The sequence below is a fragment of the Xiphias gladius genome, chromosome 20 (genome assembly GCF_016859285.1).
Source record: "Xiphias gladius isolate SHS-SW01 ecotype Sanya breed wild chromosome 20, ASM1685928v1, whole genome shotgun sequence".
Taxonomy (NCBI): Eukaryota; Metazoa; Chordata; class Actinopteri; order Istiophoriformes; family Xiphiidae; genus Xiphias; species Xiphias gladius.
The window spans coordinates 7,831,106-7,852,394 of record NC_053419.1 but is presented as its reverse complement, the minus strand read 5'-3'; the positions used below and the strand labels follow the sequence as shown (position 1 = coordinate 7,852,394).

The window sequence follows — 21,289 nt, the reverse complement described above, 5'->3', positions numbered from 1 at the left end:
TTATGTGGCATGAGCTGATCGGAGACTTGTGCCCTCTCCCACATCTTTCACAAGAGCCGCTGTTTGATTTTCTGTTGGGTATAAAAATATACCCACTTAAATAAGACTCAGACCGACACAAATAACTACAAATTTTCGTTTGGCAGTTATTATTTGCAATTTTCAGCTCCGTGAAACATAACACTTATGTCACCTACACCACCAGGGAGCCTTCTCAGTATTTTCCTTTGTAGCCTAAGTTGGAGTTGAAACTGTGGTGGCAGAGGTGGCCTGAGTGTTGGGGACCACAGTTTCTTCCGTGAGGCCCTGCTCTTCATTGACACTAAAAATACAGATGATTATTTTGCTGTCCACTGAACCCAAATTGCTTCGATTCCGTTTCAATTTCTGAATTTCAATTCAGAATCCAACGTGCACACCCATGCAGGCTCACCAATCCAAATTTGGGATTTTTACTTCATCAATAAAATGTGATCTGAATGGGGCTGTCAACTGGATAGAATATAATAATATAATGTAGATCTGTTGAAAGTCCCTGACCCTGTGGGTTATTGCAGTTCCCCAAGTAGGAAATCTAGTTCCTTGCCATCTTATGTTGTGGCGGTACATTTAAATGAACTGAAAGGTTGTGGACTTACCTATTTGGATAGTTAACATCCCACCCCAGGCCACTGTAGAAGCCTTGAGTTTCATATCAGCAGCACAGGAACAATGGCCAGATTAGCCTCCTGAAGGGCCCCTGGGACGTAAATTTGTTGCTGGGCCCTTACTGACCTCCACTATACATGGGAGTTTTATTATTTCTCCAAGAAACCAGAAACTAACCAGTACTCTTGAGCTGAAACAGGTAAGATGAAAAATAGATAAGTTAATTGGTAGAAAATTAACTGGCTACAATTTTGATGATTGATTTATTGTTTTAAGTCATTTTTAAGCAAAAATGTAAAAAATTAATGTGTACCTGCCTCTCAGAGGTGATATTTGCTAGTTTCATAGTTATCTATAACTGTAAACTTAAGATTTTTTTATTTTGGATTGCTGGTCAGACAGAACAAGCTATTTGAATATATTAACTTGGGCTTCAGGGAATAATGATGGGCCTTTTCATTATTTCCTGACATTTTATACACTGAACAATCAATCGGTTAATACAGAAAATAATTGTCAGATGTATTGATAATGAAAATAATTGTTAGATGCAGCCTTACAGTGCTTCTGTGATGGAATAATATGATCTTGCCTGAGGTTTTCTGTCTTGTAATTACTTACTAAACAGTTCATGTCTTAAAACAAGATTTTGACTCACGGTCCCTCAGGAAGACTGAGGCCATAAGATACAGGATGGAGGGCCCATCATAGTTTGAAATTTCAAACAAATGTGCGATTAATCAAATTATATAGATCACAATGATATGTAGTAAACCTGGGGCTTTTGGGGCCCCTGGTTGCCCACTTTGCCCAGTTGGTAATCCAGCCTTGACAGGAACCATCTCAGCCAGTGATACAAAGTTCTGAAATTACAGAACAGAAGATACATTTTTAACTATTAGTTTACATTACATTTGCTAAGCATATTGCATTTAACACAGAGAGTAGAAACACTGACTTATTTGATATTAGACCTTCGTCTTCAAGCGCTACTAGCTTAGGAAAAACAATGGCCCATATGGTTCATTCATACTTTAATCGTGTTGTTGCCTGTTTAGGTAGGCTTACATATGACTTTCAGTTACCATCTTCGTTTAATGGAGGGCATGCACTTGATGATCTGAAACTGGTCAAAAGTCTATGTTACATTCATGAAAAAAAGAATGTTTCTTGAGTTTGACATTAGACTGTAAATATTAAGAAAGTGTGAAATATAAATACTTAGACTCTGTAGCCATAGCAGCTCTGTTAGACTGTACTTTTATTTATTAGGTCATAAACTAAAATTTCAGACAAAATGAAATTTTGGAATGGTGTCACAGTCTAGAAAGAAACACATCACAGTGACATTTTAGAAGGAAAATTGTCGCAATAACATTCCAGGAAGGAACACGTCACAAGGACATTTTAGAAAGGAACATAGCACAGCCATGTTCTAGAAAAGATTACGTCACAATGTCATTCTAGAAGTGAACACGCCACAGTGACATACTAGATGGAAAGACGTCATAATGAAATTCTAGGAAGCAACAAGTTACAATGACATTTTACAAAGAAACATTCTAGAAGGGAAGACATCATATTAATATTCTAAAAAGAAACACATCTCATTCACATTCTAGAGAGGAAGATGCCGGAATGACATTCTAGAAGGGAACACGTCACAGTGACATTCCTGAAAGGTACGCAACACAGTGGAATTCCAGAGGGAAACACATCATATTCTAGATGGGCACATATCAAGGTGACATTCTACACGTGACATTGACATACTGGAAGGGAACAAGTAACAGTGAGATTCCATACAGAAAGAAATGTTATTAATATTCTAGAAGGGAACACGTCACAATCACATTCTAGAAAGAAACACATCACAATCAGATTCTAGAAATAATATGTTACAATGACATTAAAGATGGCAACACATCACATTGACCTTGACACAATCACATTCTAGAAAGGTAACATCATATTTACATTCTAGACGGGAACATGTCACGGGGAATTTTTAGAAGGAAACACATCATATTAATATTCTAGATAGAAACACAATACTGTGACATTCCAGAAAAGTATACATAACAATGACATTCTGGAAGGTAAATGTCACAATAACATTCTAGGAAGGAACATGTCACAGTCACATTCTAGAAATGACCACCTCAGAATGACATTTCTGAAAGGAACGCATCCCAGTGGAATTCTTGAGGGAAACAAGTCACAGATTCCAGACAGAAACACGTGTTATCAATATTCTAGAAAGGAACATTTCACATTCACTTTCTAGAAAGAAACACATCACAATCATATTCTAGAAATAACATTCATTCAAAATGTCAGAGTCACATTCTAGAAAGGATATTGTCACAATGTCGTCCTAGAAGGGAACCAATTATATTCACATTCTAGAAGGAAACATGTCACAGTGAGATTCCATACAGAAACACTTGTTATTAATATCCCAGAAGGGAACAAATCACTCACATTCTAGAAAGGAACATATCACAGTGATATTCTAGAAAGCGACATGTAGCAACAGCATTCTGGGAAGGAACATGTCACAATTACTTTCTAGAAAGGATGACGCTACATAACATTCTAGAGGAACGCAGAATGCAGTGACATTCTAGGAAGGAACACGTCACAATGACATTTTAGAAAGGAACACATCATAGTAATATTCTCAAAGGAAAAATGTGACAGTCACATTCTAGAAAGGAACACGTCCCGGTGACATTCTAGAGGGGAACATGTCACCACGACAATTTAGAAAGGAACCTGTCACCATGACATTCTAAAACGAAACATGTCCAAGTGACATTCTGGAAAAGTACACATAGGTCTTGAATGTATTGATTGAAGGGCTTGTGACTGACAGGAGTACTACCAAAGTATTAGAACATAAGGTACATATTAAATTATTAAAATATCACCATTCATAGAATATTTCATTTACAATGCACTAATACCAATTGTTTCTTTTTCATTTCTTATGATTGGCAAAAAGTAAGCATCCATAGTGACAGAATTTTCTTCACAGAAAATTCTGAGTGTTGACATTCACTCTTGTATAAGCTGACTTTTAATCCATGCTAGGCCCAACAAATGCATCTTCAGGCTCAGCAGCCCTTTCTCCCCACCCCCCTTCCAATGAACCAGCCCTTCACCCAAATGAAGGAGGACCTGAGCAGTAGTGTGTTGAATGACATGTCAGTTGGCATGACTGCAGGGGGTCTGTGGGAATTTTTTTTTTTTCAGTATGAAAAAAGAAAAATGAAAAAATCCTTCAATGATAAAAATTCAAACACTGTGATTATTTTTCCACATAATTATCAACATAATTATAAACAGCCTGTTAAATGGCATGGCTATGGATATTGGATCACTACACACATAATGCCCACAGACTGAGGACAAAACTGAAAATTGCCTGAAAACAAGGTTGGTGGTGGCTGTGCTGGTGGGGCCCAATGTGATATGTATTCATGGGGCCGAAAAAAAAAAATATATATCTATATATATATATATATATATATATAGATATTGACCTTGAATGTATTAAAGGAATTACATCTAGTTAAGAGAGGTTCCTATAATTCGTTCACAGTCTGGACGAATGTTGTGGACTGACAGAATGACATTGCCATCCCTAGAGCAATGCCAGTAGCATGGCTAAAACCTATGATCAGAGTCACAGATGGGGGCTTTTAATAAATAACGTTTTTCCATTATAATTAAAAAAAAAACAAATTCATACTGAAAGCTCCTTTTTTTTAAAAATCAAAACCTAGCAAAAACGGAAGTACTGAGTGAATCTTGTACTCAGGGCCATTTCTGGACAATTTGGTGCCCTAGGCTAGACGTACACTGGTGCCCCTGAGGGGAGTGATTTTCCATTTCATAACAATTACAATACTTCAATAACATTACATTATTTTAAATTTAACTTTATTATTCAAATTCACTCATCCAACATCATCTGTAAATCACAAACTTTACATGAAAACTAGTGCCTATTATGACTTATTCTGGTGTTAACCATGTTGATATGAAAAATTAAGTTATACCTGTGTGATTATAACATTATCAAGTTTGTGATCACTTCTGCTGGAGCTTTGACTCCTTCAAATCCCAAACAGTCTCTGTCATTTCTGTACCGAGGTACAGGTAATACGCTCACCTATGGACGTCCTGATCACGTTTAACGATCAAGTACTTATTTTAATTCTATTTTTGACAATTTTTTTTTCTTTAATTGTACAACTTTCAGTGCACATTTTATGCCTGCATACTGATAATATCAAATAATAATAAAACAAAACGTGTTGGGACAGACATTTGTAGGAGGAGTGGGTTGTGTTTGATTTGACTGCTGTCAGTTCCAGGATCAAACGGATCTAAATCCGATAGCTGTTATCCTTACTTTGCTTTAGTTTAAGAGTGTAGATAATTGTTTATCACTAGGGGCTTTCTTTCTTTTTTTTTTTGTTTTTTTAACTTACTCACTGCTACATGACTTGTAATTGAGGGCACACCTGCGCACATAGTATCCCAGTTATTAGTCTAAATATTGGTGTGGATTATATCATGTTTGTATGGAGCACAAGTAGCCTGGTTATTTAAACATGATTCTTACTCAGCGGTGTGGCGGTAGTGATAGCAGGAGATACTATTATTGAGCTAGCGGAACGATAGACGCTCGGCTTTTGTTGCTCGCACTGGCGGAGTTTTTCAGCGTGGCGCCACTGATATAACTTTTCATTTCCTGATCGGCAAAGGGGTCACTCACATGAGTGCGGAGCTTGGATAGAGTCCAGTCTAAGAAGCTGAATCTTATTTCCACAGTCACTTTACTGAATTCGAGAGATGATACGAACGCTGTGTCGGGCCGGCGGGGCGCTTTTGCAGGTAAATTAAAGGCGTTGCTATGTCAGCTCCGGCGCTTTAGCTAGGTAGTTGGTGTCATTCAACGTGCACCCGTGTGTCAATAACCCACGGAATGTCACTCTTCATCCTTGTGGAAGTATCACTGCGTCCGTATAAAGTTATTACAGAGGGGAACCGTTTCAGCTGACTGCTGACTGACGTGCGAGCCATTCATGCTGGGAGGGCAACGGGACTCTGTTAAAAGTTGACACCGCTTACCTCCATCTAATATTCAGGATGTATGTATGTATGTCTGTCTCTATGTCTCTGCAGCAGAGCCAGAGGACCGCGCCGAGGTTGTGGGTAACACCAGCGCAGCAGCGGTGGGCGTCCAGCTTGCCCATGAACACCGTGGTCCTGTTTGTGCCCCAACAGGAGGCCTGGGTGGTGGAGAGGATGGGTCGCTTCCACCGCATCTTAGAGCCGGTATCATCCATTACTTTTAATAGGTTCCAAAATCCCAACGCAGGATAACCAGAAGGCCTTCTTTTAAAAAATAATGTACTCTCAGATGTCGGTTTAGGAGGTAGACCTAGGTAAAATGAATGCAGTCTAATCCAGTGATCTTGTAATAAATCCTACATTCATTAAGGTTATAATGTTTTTGTTAAAGAGGTGTCCATTCAACTGTGTGATCATTTTGGAGAATGTGTGTTGTGATGCTGATGAGCTGTATTGAATTATACGGAGAGGTCAATCTGTTATTGAAGCAAATTGATATAATTTGGGTGAACAAAATAATAGAAACATCTGTTGATGAAATATTTAAGTATGTAAATCCCAATTTTACCAATTTTAGATAGATGTATTTAGGGAAAGTTCTTGTACAAAGGCTTGTGTTTAGTGAACAAAAAAGCACTGTAGCTTTGTGACCAAAACTCGGATATCGTAATGGCACTGATATCGTAAAAAATTCAAATAATATCAATCCTTCCGGAGTCGTAGTGTCAAATATATTTGATGGTTATGGAAAGGTGTGGTTCTTCTAACATTTTTCCCCTTTCACTTCTTCTAGGGTTTAAATTTCCTCATACCCTTACTGGACCGAATTCGCTATGTGCAGAGTCTCAAAGAGATTGTGATTGATGTCCCAGAGCAGTCTGCAGTATCTCTTGGTAAGTAACACAATACTTCTTTTTTCATAACTCATCAGAGAGAGAGAGTGTGAAGCCAGTTTCTGTTTGGGGATCATGCATCATTTTGTTAATGAAATTACAGTTCAGCCTAAGTGGAAAAAATTTGATGGAAGTATGAACTTTCTTCTTTTTACAGACAATGTAACACTACAGATTGATGGAGTGCTTTACTTAAGGATCCTAGATCCTTTCAAGGTATGCTTGCAAAAATGAAAGTTTCTTTATACGGAGGAATAATTGCCCACTCCATTGTTATATTATAGTCTGATAATAGTGATATAAATGTATTTTTTAATCTCTCAATCACTTCTGTTTGTTCCCAGGCCAGTTACGGTGTTGAGGATCCAGAATATGCCGTCACACAGCTTGCACAGACCACCATGCGTTCAGAACTGGGAAAACTCACACTGGACAAAGTGTTCAGGGTAATGACAAACTACTGCTGTATCTCATATTGGCTACATCATTGTACTTCTGTAATAAAAGGTGTGGGGGGATTTTTAAATTTTATTTTATTCTTTTTTATTTTCAAGGAAAGGGAGTCCCTCAATGCCAACATTGTCCACTCCATCAACCAAGCTTCAGATGAATGGGGAATTCGTTGCCTCCGTTATGAAATCAAAGATATACATGTTCCACCTCGTGTCAAAGAATCCATGCAGATGCAGGTGAGGTTAATATGTTGACTTTATGAAAGAATAAAAAAAAGGATCAAAGGAACTCAAAAAGATAAAGTCCTTAAGAAGTCTTTATTTGGTTTAGCTTTCATTTGCTGGTGGCCTTAGGAACGAGACCAAAGCCACTCTGAAATTCAGCACTTTACAGGTGAAGCTAGAGAGACCTATTAATCACAGGAAAAGTTTTAACCCCCACACATTTTATTCACTTTGTGTAGGTAGAGGCTGAGCGTAAAAAGAGGGCCACCGTGCTGGAGTCTGAGGGGACGAGGGAAGCGGCTATTAATGTCGCCGAAGGTCGTAAACAAGCTCAGATTCTGGCTTCGGAGGGTGAAAAAGCAGAGCGGATCAATAACGCGGCTGGTAGGTGCATTTACTTACCCAGTTTAGTTCTTTTATGTCTATGCAGTTACTGTGCTTGGAGGGATGGCTTTTGTTTTCTCCCATATCTGTTGCTCTCCGTGATGTTTGAAGCTGACATTGTAGGGCTAAAATTACTTGAATTACTGACATATTCCAGATGATTACACCAGTTATTTGTTACTAATCAATTTCTGGGTTCCTTCCAGGTGAGGCCCAAGCTGTCTTAGTCAAAGCTGAGGCAAAAGCCAAGGCCATCCGTCTATTGTCAGATGCCCTGACTATGCAGGTGAAAAGTAGTTTGTGTTTTTTTTTAATTTTTTTTTATGGGATAACCGTTGTCGCAGTGTTATTTATAAAAGAGATTTTTTTTGGTTAATTTTGATTGTTTTTTGTGCATTGTACAGAATGGAAATGCAGCAGCCTCACTAAGTGTGGCCGAGCAGTACGTGTCTGCTTTCTCAAAGCTTGCCAAAGAATCCAACACCATCCTTCTGCCCTCTAATACCGGTGACATTAGTGGAATGGTCACACAGGTATCTATTATTTGTATGTTCAGAGCACGGTCACTTTAATGGAATTGAACAATTGAATTGTTCGTGAATATATATGTCAACAGCCTCTAGATATAGTAAGTTTGTTGCTTTTGTTGTCTTCAATCGTGACGTTATTGATTGCTGTCCTATTTTCCTGCTCCTCAGGCCATGACCATTTACAGCACGTTGGCAAAGACAAGGCAGAGAGAGGCAGCAGAAGTGGTGGAGGAGAAGAGCGAAGAGCTTCAAAACCAGTCAGCATCAACTCAGTAGCAGAGGACTCAAAATGAACTCAAAGCAGTACACGACACAGAACCAGAGGAAGCAGTTTATGTTTCAGTTATAGGGGGCTCCAAGCAATCGCTGCGTGACTTAAGTTCACACACCTTCTACTGACAGAATAAGAAGAAAAACTGCCAACTTTATGTTCACTTGGAAAATCACACCTTTCGTACGAGGATTTGTCATCTTCACTGATTTTTGTTATGTTCAGTTATTGTCAAATTGGGAAATAAATACCATCCTCCAGCCAAATATACTCATAGCAGTGAGTTTAAAGATTTTTTTTCCAGGACTGCACAACTACAGAATTTTGGTAACACATTCGACCATGTTTAATGTTTTCTCCTCTTTGCAATTTGTGTTCCAGGGCCTGCCCAAAACACTGTTTTCATGTTCTGTGCGCTCATTAGTATTATTGCAGTAATCACAGTCAGCTCAGGCAATGTATCTGCTTTGATGTGGCTTGTTTACAGAAGCAAGTGACATACCTTCTACTGTCTTCAGCATCTTTGGGACCAGCAACTTTGAGTTGCTACATGTCATGTCTGGCTGGATGCCTCACAATGGTGCGGAGTGTTCACAAAGTTTAGTAAAGTCACAATTTGGCCTGTGTTTGATTAAAACATTATTTCCCTGAAAAAGCTTAACCAATAGTTGCTTTAGAAATAGTTTTGAGAAGGTCTAAAATGAATCAGAAAGAATTCCTTCTCGATAATTAGTTAGTGTACGAAAGCAGCCTTAGGAACGAGTGTTCCTGCTCTCTTCATAGTTAAATTCATCTTTTATGTCTTATGGGATATATTTATAAAATTTCATGGTTTTCTGCAAAGACAACAAGTCTGTGTTTTTCATAGGTTTCTCTGATACTTACGACAGGTTTATGGAACATAATTGGCACATCTGAGTATGTGTCATTTGAAGTGAACGAAGAGAAGGGACTTCACCAGAAGGTTAATGATGCGGTGGAAAGGGATGTTGTAAAAAATGTTAAAAATATACAATCATGTCCGAAGAAGATGGTGTGAAACTACTCATGAGAAACTACTGGACTTCTTCAAATGTAATGTGTGGAAAACGTTAGGAAGAAAAAACCTCAGCATAATAAAATAAAGGCAATTGTTGTAAATTGTAACACTGGCAATCTTTCATTTATCATTCATTTAAACATCAGAACTGTTTTTTAAATATATATATAAATATATCTTTATACAAGCTGTCCGTGACGACTATGACGAGGAAATAACATTCACTTCACGTACTTCCCTTCTTCGTGGAATTTCTTATTTTTTTTAAGGATTTATAGACCTGGGATTCTATTTGGCCAATTTCAAAGAAATACTGAATCTCTTGTTATATCGTAAGGAGTTGCTCTTAGTCTGTCCGACGACTGAAAGCAAGTTGTGCCTGAATGCCAGGTTCAGGGCATAAAAGGCACGCCATTTTTTTCCTTAGGTGTTACGGAGAAAAACATCCGCCCGGAATTTCCGCCGGTTCCGCGCACACTGACGTTCCTACCTGTCGCCGGCCATCTATTCCCATTGTACCGGAGTCCCAATGAAGGTGAGGGCGGTGTCACGTCGTTCTCTGTTTACCTGAGACACCCGTGCCCCCGCGGTGTTAACACGCGCGTTCAGGACCGCTCTGCGGCCGAGAGAGGACGAAAACCAGACTGTTACAAGGTCAGCGACGAGAGCGAGGCAAGCTAGCCACGGCTAACAGGGTGAACTCAATATGCTGAACCGTGCCCTCCTCTTAACGCTAGCTAGTTAATATCACCTGTCACGTCCGAGCACCGTGTACCGGGTTCACTGGTTAGGGTGAAACTTGAGGTTTCTAAAGAGTTACGCCGTTGCCAGCATTAGCCTCTCGTGTAGCAGGTGTCGCTTGACAGACAGCTGTTCCTTTGACTTTTTACCTTGGTGTGGTAACAAGTGTGCCTGAATTTTAACTGCACTGCTGTGTGTTTAGGATGAAGGGGCTCCCAGTGCTGTCCCTGCTCCTCTGCGTGTGCGCGATGTACTTCGTGGGCATTTACCTGTTCGTGGGCGGGTTCCTGCTGGTGAGGCTGGAGGTGAACAGGACCAGCACCTGCGGAGACGTGCTGCAGCCCGGAGAGGAGCCAGTGGACTTCTGCCGCATCCAGCCGCGTTTCCGCAGGGCTGTCCTCCTCATCATCGACGCCCTGAAGATCGACTTCGCCCGGTTTGACCCCGGCAACACGGCGCCCCGACCTTATGAGAATAAGATGCCCGTGCTACAGGAGACCGCCTCATCCAGGCCTTCTCACAGCCGCCTGTTCCCCTTCCGCGCTGACCCTCCCACGACCACCATGCAGAGGATCAAGGGCTTCACCACTGGATCCTTGCCCACGTTTGTGGATGTAGGTAATAACTTCGCGTCCAGCGCCATCTTGGAGGACAATCTCATCCACCAGTTTGGGCAAGTAGGTGAGTAGTTACACAGGTGTATATGGACACACAGTAGACTGCAAGACAGTCTTTTATGACACATCATACTATGTGCAGTGCTGAAGAGGAAAGTGATGGGTTGTGTAGAGAGCTTTATTGACAGCTGAGACGGAACAGTGTCTATCAAATCTCAGCGAGTGTGGATAACTGCTGCCGTCTTTCAAGCATGTTGAACGTCCAGCTACAAGACAACGAATGACATTAGGAGAGGTATTTCATCCAGCGGGCAAAGGCAAAACACCTGCTGAGACCTCCTGGATTAGGGTGTGGTCAGACGCGTTCAAATGCCAGAATAGCTGTTGTATACACTCTTTAGGGTTTTGGACGAATAACCAGAGCACAGAGCAATCCAGGGTTTAGACTGGAACAATAGATCACTGCTTCACTGTCACAAGAGACTCTTTTATGAAAGCGGTGCAAGTATATTGCTAATATATCACAAAAGAACAAAAACAAACTTAAACAAAGGCAAGACTAGAAAAACTTTACAAGAGGTGCTCTTTAGTTTTTTTTATATGTTGATAGCCTACTGTTATCTCACATTTTTTTATTTTACTTGTTGTGAGAAATAATCATGTAGAGACTTATATGGCCATTCGGCCATGAGACAGAATTTTTTTTTTAGTAAGATTTTTCACATACTTAATAGAGCTCCAAAATCTTGAAGCCCAGGTTTACAACTAAGGTGAAAATCTCATGGAATAACCAGTCGACTTTTTCTGATTTTTTTTTTTTCATTTTTAAATGTGTATATCCCGTCACAGGCAAACGGGTGGTGTTCATGGGCGATGACACTTGGGAGAGTCTTTTTCCTAAGAAATTCTACCGCTCGCTGCCCTTCCCTTCTTTCAATGTCAAGGATCTGCACACAGTGGACAATGGGATCCTCCAGCACCTCTACACCACCAGTATGTATTATTTAATATGCTTTTATGGCACCATGAGAACAAACATTTTACACATGCCTGGCTTGTATTGCACTTGCACTTAATGTCTCGCCATCTGTCCCTCTCTGTTGGTTTTGACAGTGGTGGGTGGTGATTGGGATGTCCTGGTTGCTCACTTCCTTGGAGTGGATCACTGTGGTCACAGATTTGGTCCCGACCACCCGGCCATGGCTGACAAGCTCACCCAGATGGATGGAGTCATCAGGTCAGACAAAAACACAGCTGCTAGGCATCTTCGGGCTGCCATCATCATCATCACGTGCTGTCTTAGTGTAACTGTGGAACTACAGATGTTCAGATATTCATTAGTAACACTGATATTGTAAAATTGCATCTTTGAATACTGTCTGTAATCAAGGGCAGGTGTTTGGAATGTTTTTGATTTTTTTATTATTAGCACTGCTGGCCAAAAGAAATTCAACATTAAAACCAGCTGGTTTTAAATTTGATATTTTATGGATTTTATCTAAGAAATGGGTAGGAACTCCGATTACTGTCCTTATTTATCTCCTCAGAACATATTCGTCCTTTTTCCTCCAGGTCTGTGATTGACCGTTTGCAGAACGACACCCTCTTGGTGGTGATGGGAGATCATGGCATGACGGACACTGGAGATCATGGCGGAGAAAGTCAGAAGGAGACTGATGCTGCTATCTTCCTCTACAGTCCTGCCCCTCTGTTTCCCAGGCCCCCGTCGCAGGTCGGTAGACTAGCCATCTTTTTCACAGTCAGTTTTAACACGATCAAATTAATCGTGAAGGAATGACACTCAAAAAAACATTTAATTTTCACGATCACATACTCAGTAGGATGAACTCCCAGCCAACCACTCAGTTTTAAGAGAGGCCTTTGTGCATTTTAAACAAGGTTGTTGAACTTTAGAGAGGCCTAGGGAAGAGTTTATTCTCTATTTTAAATACAGGCACAGTGAATTTGGTAAAGTATAGTTTGAATGAATGATTAATCCTTACTAAACCCACATATTTAAGAGGGCTTTCCGCAACCTTCATTGAAGCCTTTATACAGTATTAGTACTTGTGGCCTATATCTAATTGATAGACATAAAAATGATAAACATGATGTAAAATGTCCTTTGACATACTATGTACACACAATAAAAGCACAGGTCTTTAAAAAAACTAATAAGTCTAGTGAAATTATTGTTCTGGCCCATTCCTAATGTTAATAAAATAATATACTGTTACACGACTGTTATAAATATATAATACATTCATACATACATACATACAAACATGCATACACAATTGAGGAATAGATGGTTTCTCAAGTCTGAAAAATTGTCTTGAAAAGTATTGCAATGTGCAAAAAATTTAGTAAGAAAAAGCTATAAAATACCTAATGCAAAGCCGACTATAAATGTAAATGCAATACAGAATGAGAGATAAGCACTGTTTCACTTGATGAAAGTTTACAAAACAGGCTCATTATATTCCAATCATGCTCAGTCACAACTGGCAGCAAGAAACTTGACTCCTGAACCTTTTCAGAGAACAGAACATGCTGTCGAACAACAGTAGCATATCAATTCAGTCCACAAATAAGCTCATAAGTAAGCAGAACAAAATGAAAGATCCCATAATTTGTGTGTTTATTTGTCTTTATTTTATCAGCAAATACCCATTTACATCCTGTTTATCTCTCCAAATCACCAGAACATTGGCTGTCTTATAAATACGAAACATCAAACCATTCCTTGCATGCGCATTTCTGTTCATGGTCGGCCGTGCAGTTCCCTGAATCCATTAGATTGATGCTGGCAGGTGGTCTCCGCCTTTTCAGGGATAAAAGTGGATGTCACACAAAAAAAGTACAAAAACTCCACTGCTGATTTCCATAATTGCAGAGTAATTGGAGCATTACATAACACATTGTGGAAAATCACGGGCTACACGAGTACACAGAAAATATCACTACTATACTGAAAGCGCCCATTATTATACACGATGCCCTATTAGGCACTGAAACTCTCTCTTATCCAGCAATCAGTTGTTTTTCTCAAGGAGCGAATAAATCCACCAATCTTACTGATAAATGTCACTTCAGAGGCTACTGACTACTTGAGTCAACGCTGACATTTATTCATAATCCGCTTGGAGTTAAGGGATTTCACAAACTTTTGGGAAATGAATACCATTTGTTGCTCAAAAATCACTTCACTTAACTTTCTGTGGCAAGTAATTATAGGCAGTTAGAATCATCCAAAGTATAAAGATAAACCTTGACCTGCAGATTTTTATCTTCTGAAAACAAATCTCTAAAATCTTTTATGTTCATTTTACTAGTGCTCTGACTAGGGCTGGGTAACAAGCAGCAGTAAAAGAACTTTGCTTAAAAAATACAGTCACTTTCACTGTACAATTGAACTGACCTTCCTTTTTCTTATTTTATGCTAATGCTCCTCTCCAAAGGGGTTAATATGGTATGTGCTAGAAAACCCACATTGGATAGAGCTGTCTACCAGAGACACATATTTTATGCAAATCTTCTCATTACATACTGTATCATCTGACATCGAAGAGCCCCTACAACAGCCCCTTTTCAATCACACATAAAAATGTATTTCTTGTGCTAATTGCTCATTACACAGAGGATCTCCTAAGAATTAAGAACAGCCTTTTAAATCACAGATAAATGGAGTAGTAAACTAAAACGGCAGGCTTTTTTTCTCCTGTTTGTAGAGTGAACCGGACGTGGTTCCCCAGACTGACCTGGTGCCCACGCTGGCTCTGCTGCTGGGAGTTCCCATCCCGTACAGCAGTGTGGGGCAGGTGCTCTTGCCTTTATTCCCTCCTCATGGGCAGACAGAAGGCGCAGTTGGAGGTCTCAGCCAGCTGGAGGCACTGTGGATCAACGCAAAACAGGTAGTCTGCTTAGTTAAGAGCTGTCTAGCAGCGGCAGTTTTTTTTTTTTTTTAAAGGTTTCCACACAGGAAAAACTTCAGACTTCACATATCCTGGAGCATGTTCTGTAATTGTGTGTATTTAAGTGCTTTTAAATTCACCTCTGTTTGTGTCACCGCGTCTGTTTGTGAAGGTAAACCGTTTCCTGGAGACTTACTCTGGCATGGCCAAAGACATTCCACCAGAGAGCCTCTCTCAGCTGAAGGATGAATTTGCCCGCCTCTCCTCTGAGTACCTTACAACAGTAAGGGAGGGTTGGTCACCCTCCCCGGAGCTGGCCACCTCACTGCAGGCCTACCTCACCGCTGTCAGAGACACCTGTCGAGCTACCTGGGCTCGATTCAACCCGCTTAAGATGGCAGCAGGTTTAGCCATCCTGGTGTTTGCCTGCTCGATGTGTTTCATCCTGTCTGAGCTGTCGCCTGTACTGCTCATGGAAAAAGGTCTCGGACTGAAGGCTCCGGTTGTCATGGCGCTAACAGCGGGGGTTTGCGTGGCTGCGGGCCAGCTAGTCACACAGGGCTATATCGAGGTAGCGTGGTGCCTGGCAGCTGCTGCCCTCAGCGCTGAGCTTCTCTTCCTCTGGATCGCTTGTGGATCCAAAACCACTGCTGTAGCAAAGAATGGATCTAAAATTCCAAAATGTGCTAGCTGGCCGACTGCACGTCATCTCCTCATTCCCCCTCTCGTGGTTCCACTCCTCCGCTGTGCCTCCCTGCTCTCAGATAGCTACGTGATCGCTGAAGGCCGGGTAGTGACATTCCTCATGTTCTCTCTGGCTCTGTATATTCCCATCCATCTCAACTGGGATGGCCTACTTCTACCCCCCAGCCATGACCCTCTGAAGTCCGCTGGGCTTCTGCCTTCCCCAGCCTTGTCTCCATCGACTGTGAGGAAAGAGAGCAGCACCCTACTAGCCTGTTTAGGACTCCTTGTTGGCAGCCTCTACCTCTCCCTGTCCTTTCACGGCTGTCGGGAAGAGCAGGGCTCCTGCCAGCCATCGCCATTCCTTGCTCCTCTTTCCAGGTTGCAGGACAGCCAGCTGAAGAACCTCCACTACATCCTCTCTGTCTTCTCCCTGGGGTTGTGGACATATCTGCTGAGACGCTGCCTCCGCCACTACGGTAACCTCAACTCCTCAGGTGGGACGGTGTTCACAGCCCGCTGGATCTTACCGCTGCTGTCTGTGTGCCTGGGTCTGCACTGGGCTGTTAGTGCCACTTCAGAGGACAGCTTCAGGAATCTGGCTGAGCTGATCAGCCTGGCCCAGCTGGCTCTCCCCAGGGTCGCCTTCTGTCTCTTGGGGCTGGGACTGTTTCTGATCTGGTTTGACCCTCTCACTGTGTTTGTGAAGACCAGGAATGCGGCTTCGGCCAGAGGTTCTTCGCTACCCCCACCCCGCTACCGAGCCAGCACCGGCATCAGCCCCCAAGCCGAGCTGCACCACCTCATCCCCCAGATCTACCAGCGAATGCGCCGTTCCCTGGACGACGGAGAGCTGAGTGGGGGCAGCGAGTTGGACAGCAGGCCTGCTGTGGAGGCCTACGGACTGGGAACTGTATACTCTGCCCCCCTGCTGCTGTTCTGTGGCCTGCTAGGAACTGGTATGCTGCTGCTGCACCCAGAGGGCATGGCTCTGTCTTTCCTCCTGCTGCTGCTAGAAACGGGAGCTCTGTTGCACATTCACGCCTCCTCCACGACGCTCAGTGGCCTACATGGAACATATTCTGGTAAGATGTTCAAAATCACACATCTTTTTTTTGTGCTTTCTCTGTCTCTTTTTGAGTCATGAGAGTAATTAGTAATGACATGCTCCATGTCCTAAAAGAGATTTTACACTGTTCACCCACTTCCCATTGTTTCCTCAGGTGGCTTTAATGTGCCCTGGACTCCAATAGTGATGTGGTCCCTGGCTGCCACCCAGACCTTCCATGCCACAGGTCACCTTCCCACCTTCCCCTCCATCCAGTGGGGTGCTGCCTTTGTGGGATTCCCTGATGGGCACACAGGCACCATGCTGCCCGCCTCACTGGTTACCCTCAATACCTTTGCCTCACACATCCTGTTTGCAGGTAGTTAACCATCTTACCAGGGGAGCAACAATAAAAGCTGCTAGTGAGTTTAATATGATTGAAAAGTCATCATCCTTTATTAGGTGGATTAGGGAAATTAGGCGGTTGCAGCTTCAAATATAAAAAGTTTCAGCTTTGACAAAAGACAAGGTACAATACAACAAAGATCTGGAATATACAATTAGCAATAGACAAAGACAAAAGTACTTAAACTAACTTTAAATTAAATTAAAAAACACACATAAAAATATGATTCTCTTAAAACAAATTGTGCTCAACACTGGTAACAGTTTGAACACAATTTTCACTTTTTTCTCAAATATAACAAAGTAAAATTTGTCCCCAAGAAAGTGAATGGAATCCCACCAAAAATCAAGGCATACTGCTTTGTAGAAAAGTTAAAATGCCTTTATTATTGTGGCTACATGATTAAAAACATGATCAATGTGTATATTTTATTCCTATCAAATAATAATATAATAAAATTATAGTCTATTAGTAAAAATTTAAAAGATTTAAACTTTGAACTTTGTGTAATAGAATCATTAATTTTTCTTTGTGTAAAGTTGCAACCTTAAAATTGTGGGTTTGTGGGTTGAACATTTAAACAAAGTAAATAATTTAATTCTTCAATTTGTCATGTTATTATTATGTTATGGTTCTAAGCCCCTGCGTCATCTATTACAGTCATGGAATGTACGACTTCTCAGGTGTTTCCCCTTACATACACAGCAGGTTAGTCTGATGGTTGGCCCCCAAAAACCTAAACAATACTTACGACACAGCTACATGTATATAATACCTCAATGAAGCTGGAAGCTGCGTGATTTTCAGTTTATCTTGGTTGGTAGAGCAGACACTTGACACACCAGAGATCTTAAGTTAAGTACCAGGGTAGTTGGAAAGGTAAAAAAAACCTAGTTGTAAACACAACAGTAGAAATGAAACCGTGACACTGCGTTAATGTTCGTGTCCATGTCTGATTTTCTTCAGTGGGTTGTCCATTGCTTCTGTTCTGGCCACTGGTGTGTGAGGCACGAGGGAGCAGAGGAGGAAGAGCTTGTGGGGAAGAAGGAGAGGACGCTGTGATGGAGATGAGACTGAGAGAAAACCCCCAACAGTTCAGCTCTGCTCTCCTACAACTCTCAACACGCTACCTCTTTATTCACGGAGCACAGGTGCCACCATAGACCAATACATGTCTCAGGCTGTGTCATTTCACACATAGGAGAAGCTCAATTATCATCTGTTGTTGTTTGGTCGTCAATTTAAAAAACGCAGTTCAGATTAAGAATCAATGAGCTGGGACCAAAACCCCTTTTAGTTTGACGTTCAATTTTTATTGTTTTTTTATTTCTTTGGCTCAGTTCCCCCTTTTGAATGTGTATCGCATCACACCACTCAGTACCTCTGCACTCCTAACAGGTCTTTGCTTCAGTCTGTGCGGCTGCTATCCTCAGGAGACACCTAATGGTGTGGAAGGTTTTCGCACCCAAGTAAGTGCCAAAATGGATTTTCCTCTCATCTCACACAAACCCACTGACAGTAAAGGCCTTTGAGGATATGGACACAGTACAGTTGAGGCAATGCACGTTAGTGAAACAGGTCTTCTTTTACACCGTAGTGTATATTGTACATATTTACATCTGAAATTATTATACTTTTTTAATTTGATGATATTGTGCTTGTCATTCCCAGTCCAGTGAATGCTGAAATAACTTGTTTCCAAATCATTTTAATTCTGCAAAGTATTTGCTGCTAATATAGTGTCCAGTTTTTGCTGCTCAGATGAAAACATTTGGTTATAAACCATAGAAAAAATACAGATTTCTAAGGTTTGAAAAACGTTGGAAAGTTAGAATTGTTTAAACACTTGTATCTTCTCGGTTTTCTCCTTCCAGGTTAATGTTTGAGGCCTCAGGGTTCCTGGTGAGCAGCGTGTCTCTGCTGATCGGGGTCACGTTAGTGTTGAGAGTAGACGTAGCCGTGGGCCGCTGGTTTAAGAGAATCATCCCTGATGCCTCCAGGTAGCGACGGCGCTGGTGCTGCTACCTTATCACAGAAGCCCACCAGAGCTCACTATGCCACAGAGAAAACGGACATGGTGGTCATTGTAAAGTTATTATATGGAAAAATTGCCATCGGTGTCTAACATAAAGATCCCCACAAACATGTCATGTGAGGTTGCCTCTTAATGTAACCTTTTTTAGGGCTATGTTGTGCATTACTGACACTGAGGCCTGCCTCCTTTTCAGCCAGAGGAACTCTAGGACATCAAATCTAGGACTGACTGAACTCTGAGCGTTTCGACTTTTTTTTTATACAGTGTTTTTGGTTAAAGCTTGTAAACCACCCCACAAAGATGATGGGGGTTAAAGGCCTTTGAGGTCCAGAGTTGTATGTGATTAGGGAGAGAACAGTAGTTTCTGAATGTTTCTCCCCAAACTCCTGTTTTCTAACTTAAGGATGAAAACTTCCAAGCTCTCCAAACCAGACAGTCTTGCAAGTGGTAGCGCAGCAGTTCACTAGCTTCACTAAATACATACAGTTTACATGAGCTACACACAGCTGGATTTTAACCTCAGCATTTAAACAAAATTGGCCTTTGATACCTGGGTCTTTTTCCACCTCACAACTGAGGCTGACATTAAACATATGTGCAATAGAAAGGCTAAATTGACAGTTGAATGTGATGGAAAAGAAGCTATGAAAGGAAGATGTTTTTGTCTAGGAAACTGACGATTAAAGTTTCACTTTTCATTTAGCTGACTGTTTCCCACATTGATGTACAACTTAGGGGCAGGTAAAGGTTCAGTGTCTTACTGCAGAAACTGAACCCAACGTCTAGAGCTACTTTATTATCAATTCACAAGCAGGTCAACTCCATTTGGCGAAATCCATCCAAGTGCATTACAGCATGTCATTTAAGTGTCTGCTGGAGGAAGTTTTCCTTTTTTATGTTTTGTATTTTCAAGATGTTGAAATACCCAGTGCAACTTATTACTGCCAATTCATATTGTATTACTGTGCTGTTATTATATTTTTTTTTTTTACAGTTTCTGATTCTTAATCTGTCACGGTCTTTTATTTTTCTGATTCCTAACTCTAATGACTATTTACAATTAAGATTTTTTTTTTTTTAAATCACTGATGATCCGTTTTCTAATCTCAAATGAAACATTTATTCTTAATTGGGCCTCATACGCCTCGTCCCTGGAATAGGTGCCTATAACAAATGCCTTTTTTTTGTATGATGTCATTATTTTGGCAGGGCCATTAAATCCAGGACCTCCAGAAACACTGTCAGTTAATTTATTTCTGCAGGACGTCTGAGTCAGTCTCCGGTGTAAAATCTGTAACTGTTCTGCAGCTGTAGTCAGCAGCTAAATCTCATTAGCTAATGCATGGTATCGAAGGGATGGTGAGCTCAGGTTGAATTAGCTATAATGCAATAGTACTGCATTCCTCAGGCTGTTATAAAGGAGTGATTGGTCATTTAGGGCGGCTGCTGTAGAGACGTCAGCTCAAGTGATGGTTTGGCTTGGTTGTGTGATGGCGGGGCACATATTTTTCTCTTTTTAAGATGTTTAATATATAAATAACTGATTGACTAAAATGATTTTACATTCTGTGAAAAATGTAATAAAACTTTTGTACATGACGTCTTGGCCTCCCAGTAATTTGTACAGATGAGAAATAACCAGATTAGTTTAAAATTATTCTTTGTTACTTATGATCATGCATCTATATTTTAACTGCAGGATTATTTATTGTTGCACTGCAAACTAATGTTTATTGCTCAGTGACTTGATGAAGAAAGTGGGTGCTGCCTTGGGTTTTTTTTCTACCCATCAGTCAAGGTGCTTCATTAATTATTCACAGAGGCTTTCCACATTTCCAGTTCACATAACTGAGTTGCTGAAAGTCTCACTTGTACACACATGTCATTCAGGAAATTGTCTAACTTCCACTTTAACATCCTTTAAATCCAAATTCAGTGATAGTATTTGATCATGGACACAGCATATAAACTGGACAGGGTTGAGAATGTTCCCATAGTAGATTGTCCTCATGATGTGCAAGGGAAAGGAACTTCATGAGTGACGAAGGTATTTCAGCATCATCCACAAACATACCCCTGGCACAGCTTATGTGTACGCTAAAAGACAGATAATGAGAAAAAAATGTGACAACAGAAATTTTAAAATTGAAAAGCATGTTTTCAAAGCCAGAAATCTAAACACCGGGTGAAAGTAATAACCGAGTCATTGGTATTGATGAACAGTACCTTCAAGCCACTACAGATATGTTACGGT

The 21,289-nt window shown here is 40.9% G+C and overlaps 2 protein-coding genes across 3 annotated transcripts; both read left to right on the top strand.

Moving 5' to 3' along the window:
- The first annotated feature begins 5,353 nt into the window (after positions 1–5,353).
- Positions 5,354–8,817, top strand: stoml2 (stomatin (EPB72)-like 2). Its single transcript, XM_040158422.1, has 10 exons — positions 5,354–5,556; positions 5,848–6,000; positions 6,590–6,689; positions 6,847–6,905; positions 7,034–7,135; positions 7,244–7,378; positions 7,606–7,750; positions 7,957–8,036; positions 8,155–8,283; positions 8,449–8,817. Exons 1-10 carry the CDS (start codon positions 5,515–5,517, stop codon positions 8,554–8,556), a joined length of 1,053 nt encoding a protein of 350 aa, XP_040014356.1. The 5' UTR covers positions 5,354–5,514; the 3' UTR covers positions 8,557–8,817.
- Positions 8,818–10,036: 1,219 nt separating this feature from the next.
- Positions 10,037–20,578, top strand: pigo (phosphatidylinositol glycan anchor biosynthesis, class O). Of its 2 annotated transcripts, none has more exons than XM_040157908.1 (11): positions 10,037–10,125; positions 10,534–11,012; positions 11,798–11,941; positions 12,062–12,185; positions 12,521–12,680; positions 14,680–14,862; positions 15,035–16,631; positions 16,770–16,973; positions 17,967–18,151; positions 18,399–18,469; positions 18,875–20,578. In XM_040157908.1, the coding sequence occupies exons 2-11, from the start codon at positions 10,535–10,537 to the stop codon at positions 19,002–19,004; spliced, it is 3,276 nt and encodes a 1,091-aa protein (XP_040013842.1). In that variant the 5' UTR covers positions 10,037–10,125; position 10,534; the 3' UTR covers positions 19,005–20,578. The 2 variants fall into 2 exon arrangements, with proteins under 2 accessions (XP_040013842.1, XP_040013843.1); XM_040157909.1 differs by lacking the exon at positions 10,037–10,125 and adding an exon at positions 10,132–10,244.
- Positions 20,579–21,289: the final 711 nt, after the last annotated feature.

Coding starts and splice junctions, on each gene's coding strand:
- stoml2 (XM_040158422.1), top strand. CDS start 5,515: ATGATACGAACGCTGTGTCGGGCCGGCGGGGCGCTTTTGCAG. Junction 7,136..7,243: donor CACTGGACAAAGTGTTCAGG/GTAATGACAAAC, acceptor TTTATTTTCAAG/GAAAGGGAGTCCCTCAATGC. Junction 8,284..8,448: donor TTAGTGGAATGGTCACACAG/GTATCTATTATT, acceptor CCTGCTCCTCAG/GCCATGACCATTTACAGCAC.
- pigo (XM_040157908.1), top strand. CDS start 10,535: ATGAAGGGGCTCCCAGTGCTGTCCCTGCTCCTCTGCGTGTGCGCGATG. Junction 11,942..12,061: donor CCAGCACCTCTACACCACCA/GTATGTATTATT, acceptor TGGTTTTGACAG/TGGTGGGTGGTGATTGGGAT. Junction 14,863..15,034: donor TGTGGATCAACGCAAAACAG/GTAGTCTGCTTA, acceptor CTGTTTGTGAAG/GTAAACCGTTTCCTGGAGAC.